Here is a 7956-nt window from a genome sequence, read left to right as displayed (position 1 = left end):
TATCAACATTTTTGAACAAACTTGGGTATATTATCCCATAATTTCCCATATAAAATGAATATAATGATATTAGAAATTAAGTTATTTAAAAAACATTTAAAATTCTATATTTTTGTTACTCCTACTTCACAATGGTTTTATGTTTGTATTTTATTATAAAAGAATTTACAAACATATCTACCTTTTTAAATTGATTTTGAAAAATACGGTTAAAATTGTATATAGAATACGTGAGCTCGTGGGTTTACCCAGTGCGCATCCGAAGGGTAGCGGCTGCGGGTTCCTACGTCAAAAAAAAAATTGTATATAGAAAAAAATAAATTTTTCGACAACCAACTTATTGTATATTTAGAAACTTACCACTAAACTATAACCTTTTTTCCTTTTTGTCACTAATGTCAGGTTTGGATTTTTTTTTTTTGTCACTGACTTTAGATTCAGATTTGATTATTAATACAATATTATTCTTTTTAGCATTATTAAAAAATATAGTGGGAGTCTACAATATTATGATGATCTGATACGTGTTTGTATCTTTTTATGTAGTACTATATATGTGCCCCGGGTAGTTTATCTTGGAGGATGAGAGTTTGACACGCATTTTAAGGCTCCTAAAGGATTTAGTTCCATAAATTATTTTAATTTTTTTTTCTGAATAAAAAGTTAATGTTTAAATTTTTATACACAAAAAAATCTTTAAGTTATAGAAATATGTTTTGTAAGAAGTGTGAACTTTAAAATACGTGTCAAACAGTGGAAAGAAATATAAATAAATGAGATAGACGGAGGGAATAATAATAACATAAATGAGCGGTCGGGAGTAATTATAATTAAAACTCTAAAAATTCATTAAATCCTAATTTTGAAATCAATGACTTCAAATAGTTTATCATTTACAATAGTATAAATAATTGCAGATGAAATCTAACCTTGATTTTTATAAAACAATATATAATATAGACAATAGATAATCAAAATTTTTATTTAGGAAAAAATTAATATATATATAAAATTAAATCTTTTAGGAGTTTTATAATGCGTGTGACACTCTCATTCTCTATGGTAAACTACATAGGAGACATTTAAAATATTATATATAAAGATATAGAAGTGTAACAGATTACCATAATATTGCAGACTAACACTATATTTTAATAATGTTAAAAAGAATAATATAATGTTAATAATAAAATCAAAACCTAACGTTAGTGACAAAAGAAATCCAAACCTAACATTAGTGACAAAAAGGAAAAAAATTATAATTTATGGGTAACTTTCTAAAAAAACAATAAGTTAGGTGGCGAAAAAATCTGTTTTTTCTTGTATATATAATGTTTTTGGAAAAAATTATTCATAAGTTAGATATTTTTGAAAAAGTATCTTTTAATATTTCAAATAAAACCTCTTACAGAATTAAATATACAAGTTATTACCAATGCCTCTGTAAAATTTTATTTTTATACAAAATAGCATTTAAAAGGTGAGAAAAAAATGATATTATATTGACACAATAATACGATGATAATACTGAAGCCTGAAAGGTGCAAGATAGGGTTGCTGCAGCCGTCTGTGTGTCCGTCCATTCATCTCTCTTCCACTTCCCCACCCAACACAAGAAAGTCTCTACATTTACCCCAAGTGAAGGCTTTCTCGTACGCATATCCTTGATTTCTCCACTTCTTTAACATCAAAATCAAATCTTTATGCTTATAACACACTCCCAGATCCCCTTTTTCCCAATTGTTTGATTATCCTCTTTCAGCAATTTAAAGTTTTGATTTTTAATCAGATCTCATCAAATTCTGGGAAAATCCTTTATAGTTTTGATTCATTGTTCCAGACAGTTTTGGTTGGAGGCCTCTTTTATGGTAAAAATCGCATCTTTATCTATAAATTGTTGATTCACTATTCTTTGTGTTCATTTTGGTTGATTAGTTGCAAGTTTAGAACTTTCTATTTGTTTTTTATGTTAATTATGTGTGACTAATCAGATAATTTTAATTTTGTTTTCTTGAATCCCTTATATGTTCTTGATTTGGGTTGATCCAGCTTAATCGAAATACCTTTTCAGTGTTCAAGGCAAAGTCTTTAATTGTTGGACTCATGGTAGTGAATTATCAGCCCCTCTAGGTAAAAAATCGATCTTTTGAATTTTTTATCCTGAAGTACCTTACCATTATATTGGTTTATGATTAATGGTATCCCATTATTTTGCATACCAGAGGCAAATTCCTGAATTTTTTGTTGCGAATGTTTTTGTCTGCAGCCTCTTTTCTTTTTTAATTATGTGCTCTAAATCACAGTTTATGTACTTAGTTTGGTTGTTCAGTTTCCTTTTCTCAATTTAATATAAAGTTTTCAATTTTTTGGCTGAAATTTCAAGTTTTCTAGATATGGGATTGGAACATTTGGTGAATTGCCGTATCTACTGAGATGTACAATAATCTGGACTTTCTGGCTATTATTGCTGCTACTAAATTTCAACTTCTGTAGAGATAGGTATTGAGCTCTATAACAGGTTCTTTCGGATCATTATGACTTCTCGCTGTCGAGTGTCTTGGATTTTTTTTTTTCCTGGTGAAAGTGTTTAAATGGAAATTTGGAATATATATGTGTATGTGCTTGTGCATGTGTTTATAACATCCCATTATTGGTAAGTAATGTTGTTGCTATTTTCCTTATCATCCCAATTTCTTCAGTCGATTGATTGATTGCTCTATTTTTAAATCAATTTGGAGCTCGCAACTGTCTGTTTCTTTTATGTTTATTATGCTAGCTTTTGGTTTAGATCTCATCAAATTGAGGCAAAGCTCCCCCTTCCCTCTTTTGGATCCATTGTTGCAATTAATTTTGGTTTGTGGCCTCCTGGATTAAAAGTGCTTCTTTTTTTGTTCACACACACACACACACACTGAATTAACAATTTATGTTCTGTATAATAAAAATGATTACCCTTCTCTTAGGGTTCTTTTCTTTCTGGTTCAAACACATTACTTTTTCTTAGAACCTCTGGACTCTGCACTTACTTTAATAGGGCTTGGATTAATGATTCCCAAAGAAATCCTCCTAGGTTTAATTGCACCTTTTCAAGTTTACAACTTTCTATTTTATTTCTTGTTAATAATGTTGAGTTTTCATCTTTCTGACCAATCATACATTTTCAGTTGTATATCCTCAAAACCCATATACTCTCTTATTTAGGTTGAGATCGGATGAAAACAATGTCTTTAATTCTTAGACTCATTGTTGTGGATTCTTAGCCTCTCGCTTCGTAAAAGATGAATCTAGTTATTTATGCATCTTCAGTTACCAAAGAGTTCTTGGTTTTTGATGATTAAATATCTTATTGTATTGCAGATAAAAGAGAAGTAAAGAAGGTTTTGCAGCTGATAGACAAGAAGAGAAAAAAAAACTAATATAGATTCGTGGAAGTGCAAGACTTGTATGTCCAACCCTGGATTTGAGAGCAACAATAATTCTTTTGGGGGTAATTACATACAAGCACACACATCTTGTTTTAGACAAGATTCCAACCCCCCATTTCCGATAAATTGGGCAAGGGTGATACTATCTGACCAAGAGGTCATTGGTAATATTTGTTATAATTTTGGGTGTTTTTATGCTGAGTGCTGATCTGATATTAGGTTAGTTATATTATCAACAAAAAACTTACACATCAGCTGAGATTTTTGTAGTATAGATTATAAATATGCGGAAAGTTTTCTACTTGCCCTGGCCAAATTCAGCCTGAAGGCTTTGTCATGCCAATTATCTTTGTTTTTCTGTGTCTTGAATATAAAGATTGCATATTCATGCTTGTAACTTACTCTGGAAACCTAATTTCTTTGATTGTTTGCCCTTTTCCATTTCAACTAGAAGTTTTCAACCTCTGCTTCTTTCTCAATAATTTTGTTGATTTTTCAAACCCTTTTGTTAGAATTTTAGCAAATTTGAAGCTTTTCTCGCTTTATGTTGTACTTGACACTGTCATTTGCTTTCTGGGTGGTTAACTTCGATAACAGTTATGATTTTTCTTATGTACCTTTGTGATATTTTATTCCCGTTTGGTGTGTGTGTGTATTAAACACAAAGTGGAGGGCTGTAGTTGTAGTCCAAATGTCATAGGTAAAATATTACTGCTTTATGTAGTTGTAGTGGAGGCTTCTTGTTACTCTAAGTTTTATTCTGCTGATGGCTCAAATGATGACTCTACTTCTGATCATGAAATCTGTCAGGTTTTGGATTCTAGGAGAGTTTCCTGTTCTGTAGTTGAACCAGACTACTGTTGGATTGATGACAACCGGGTTGTTCAAGTGAACGTGCAGTCGGAGAGGGATTGTAGAATTTGTCAACTCAGTGTTGAGATGGATGCTGCTCACCAGGAGAATGGCATTGCCATTGAATTAGGTTGTTCGTGCAAGGATGATCTGGCTGCTGCTCATAAGCATTGTGCCGAGGCTTGGTTCAAGATCAAGGGGAATAAGTGAGTATAAGTCTCGACACACTTAAACTTACTCGAAACAGTATTCTAGTTTTTACTTTTTATTTGATACATTTGCTTTAAGAGATATAATTTTTACTTGAAACATAGTTTGACAATCTTTCCACATTATGAATATAGTACAGTTTTAGTACAATGCTTATGCTTCTGTTTAATTAGCAACTTATTTTGGTCATCAAGGTCTGCGTTGAAACAAGATATATCCTGATTCTTCCAGTTTTTTTTAGTTTTAGTGGAAGAAAAAGAAGAAAAGGTTAAGAAGATTATGTTAAATAAAGAAGATTATGAACAAATAAAGCAAAAGATAAAGTTGTTCAACACATTGCTGATGTTTCCAGATGATTCCCTTCCTATTTGTTTCTTTATCTTAACCTATATTCAGATTCCAATTGTGTTTGTGAAAGTAGAGATGTTTCCATTACATTGATATAACTGTTTAATGAGTCATGAACTCTTCATCTGTAGTAGGATTTAACTAATTCTGAAGCATTTTCAGTGAAATATGCAATTCAATCGCACGAAATGGTAATTTGGATGCATATATGATGTATAGATCAAACGATATCAGGTATAGATATTTATGAGGCATTTAACTGACTAACTGATATATATGCAGTTTATATTAGAAAATGAACCAGCCATCTGGCTGCGTTTACAATATGTTGTTATATCTGGACTTACATCAGAAAATGACTGCAGGCTTTATTTACTATACTGGCTATGGCTATGGTAGAAGAAAAATCCCCTCGGTGTAGTCGTCGGGGTGATCCATTATAGATCGCTGATGGGAGACAGCTACATGGAATTCTTCCAGTTTACGAATCGGTACAAGCTGATGATTATGAGCAGCAGAAGGTAAATAGTAACCTAGAACCTTGAATCCCACAACATAGCTTACTCTGAATTCCATAAGATTGCATTGGTATATTCTATTGTGAAAATACTTCAGTAGTGGCAGAATGTGTGCAAGATTGTCTTTTCCGTTTATGAATCTTTCTGCCAAGATCATAGCAACGTAGCAATATTCAGCGACACTCATTTGCTCGTATTCAGTCCAGTTGGAATGTTTTATGTACTCCCTGGCGATGAACAGTTCATCATCTTCTTTTTTTTTCGTCATCCACAAGTTAGTTAACCTCTTCAGGAAGGGCAGAGATTTTATCTCCTAAACAATAGATATAAAAAGCAATCAATTAAAACCCTATGTTTCACATTTTACATTCCTAAAGTGAAAAGTGAATACCTTGACGACTTCTGTCACATTCTGCTGAGGTTTGTCGATGTAGATGCTTTCTAGCTTAGATTCGCTCCTCCTTTGTTCAGAGTCCTTCCTTTTTTGTTCATCTGTTAGGTACTTGGCTAGATCGTTGTACCTTGCTGTGGCCAGGCAGTGTATGTTGAAATTTGAGTACCCAGGTAAGATCTGGATTCTTAGGATTAGTCGTCTATCTACAATTGTAAAACGTTTATAAGAGTGCAATAATAATAGTTAATTAAGAATGTTGGAGGTTTTATTGTCTTCATACTTTATATAGTATAATGTTTACCTTCCTCAGGGATTGGTCTTCTCGGTGGTCTGCATACAGTTTTTGAACCTCTGAGAATTGCTGCTACACTGGGAGTGCTTGGATCAGTGATATTCCTGGCCAAGAGTACCCCTGATAGTATATGACAGTATCAGAAAACAAGCAATGCCTCACAATGGTTTTATTGTTTATATACAGGGGAATTAAATGTCAATGATCGTTATTAAAGGTTGTCTTGTACCTGGATAATCCCAGCTACAACCTCGTACTCTAGGTTTTGCGCGAAACACTGTTCGCTTATTCAGTGGAACTGCCCAGAGAGTAGAGTTGATGAAATAAATATTCATTATCCAGGATGTTACAAAGATCGAAGAGATACCATGATAGAGAGAAAGTAAAGATATACAGTGTATTCAAGTAAAGAATTTGCATTATAACTTTCGCTGATTATTCAAGTAAAGATATACAATGTTACCCTTTTCTGTGACATCATTGAAAGAATTTGCATTATAACCCTTGCTGATTATTCTTCCACAACTCACAAGTCTTGCACGAACATGTCTAGCAGCGTGATATATCATTGTGCTGTTCTGTGAAAAAGAGTGGAGAACAATCAGTTTCTAAATGTGACAAACTGTAATTATGAAACAATTAAATCAAATAGAACCATCAGAAATCTCAAATCAGAATCAAGAATGTACAGCAGTACAGAATCAAGAATGTACAGCAGAGCAGGAGGTAGTAGAAATCAAAATCAAAGAGAACCATCAGAAATCAGAATCAAGAATGTACAGCAGGACAGGTAGACTTCAAGAAATGAGAAACAGTTAAATCGAACCTGATTGGACAAAGAAAGCCGACGAAGACAATGTACCGGCAGAAATCAAGAATTGATAGAAACTTATACAAGAAAATTACGTTCACGCCTCTCCGAGTAACTAACTGTCATATATTTTTATAGAGAAATCTTTTATAATGAGAACATCAGAAATAAGAAACAATGTGGGGATTTTTTTTCCGGTAGAAACAAAAAATTATAAATTCAGAGGAAAAGAGAAAATTAATTTAAAATAATTCAATATATGTTCATCATATTAAATTATAACAAAATATACCCAATTTTCATATTTTTAAAATTCTTTTTTGACATTTCAAATTTCAAAATGATTTTTTTTCTTTTTTTAAATTATTTATCCCTAAATTTGAACTTTTGGTGTTTTCCCTAAAGTTTAATTTCATACTTTATAATTGATATGGTCTAAAATAAATTATTTAATTATACTTGATGTTTAATTAAATGGGATTTTCTATGGTGTGCCCAAGGGCACACAATATTCGCTAACTCCAATAAAAATAGTTTCTTCTGCTTGGTGGATGAATAATAAATGATAATGGCCCCTCTCATTCACATCAACTCCACCAGAATAAATCATTTTTATAAAATTTAGTGATTATTGTGTGCTCTTGGGCACATATTAGAAAGACCGTAATTAAATATAAGCCCAGAATTTATGACGGGAGCCCAACTCGGTTTGAAAATAAAGACTTTATTGGGTTGAGGAACCCAAATTCGCTTGATTTCTCGCATGAAGTTCAGTATGACTAATTGGAATAACACTAACGGGTCGTTTGGTTTCGACGAGTGATACGTGGTCGGAACGAGAAATCGGGTTAAGCTGATATGAGTTTGAACTTTTGAGGTATCATATCTGCTATCATGTGTTTCGTTGAGTGCTGAAATTAATATATACATTATTTTTGTAAAAAATAAGTTATTAATTTATATTAATTAAAAATATTAATAAAATTATTTAGACATATATATTTTTGCATCATTGATTTAATTTTGTATAAAACATTAATATTTTATTATTTAAATAGAGGCAAAAAAATAAAAAATGAATGCATCTCATGCCCCCATCTCATACC

The 7956-nt window shown here is 31.9% G+C and overlaps 1 protein-coding gene across 12 annotated transcripts; it reads left to right on the top strand.

Moving 5' to 3' along the window:
- The first annotated feature begins 1494 nt into the window (after positions 1-1494).
- Positions 1495-6514, top strand: LOC108201810 (uncharacterized). 12 transcript variants are annotated; one of them, XM_064084243.1, is made up of 8 exons: positions 1495-1652; positions 1790-1868; positions 2072-2130; positions 3358-3582; positions 4236-4483; positions 4998-5069; positions 5201-5356; positions 6058-6514. In XM_064084243.1, the coding sequence occupies exons 4-7, from the start codon at positions 3445-3447 to the stop codon at positions 5232-5234; spliced, it is 492 nt and encodes a 163-aa protein (XP_063940313.1). In that variant the 5' UTR covers positions 1495-1652; positions 1790-1868; positions 2072-2130; positions 3358-3444; the 3' UTR covers positions 5235-5356; positions 6058-6514. The 12 variants fall into 12 exon arrangements, with proteins under 12 accessions (XP_063940313.1, XP_063940316.1, XP_063940317.1 ...); XM_064084246.1 differs by having other exon boundaries at positions 2050-2130; XM_064084238.1 differs by adding an exon at positions 5853-5917 and having other exon boundaries at positions 1505-1868.
- Positions 6515-7956: the final 1442 nt, after the last annotated feature.

This window comes from Daucus carota, chromosome 9 (assembly GCF_001625215.2).
Source record: "Daucus carota subsp. sativus chromosome 9, DH1 v3.0, whole genome shotgun sequence".
Taxonomy (NCBI): domain Eukaryota; kingdom Viridiplantae; phylum Streptophyta; class Magnoliopsida; order Apiales; family Apiaceae; genus Daucus; species Daucus carota.
Note: the sequence above shows the minus strand (reverse complement) of the source record. Positions and strands in the feature narration are given on the sequence as shown.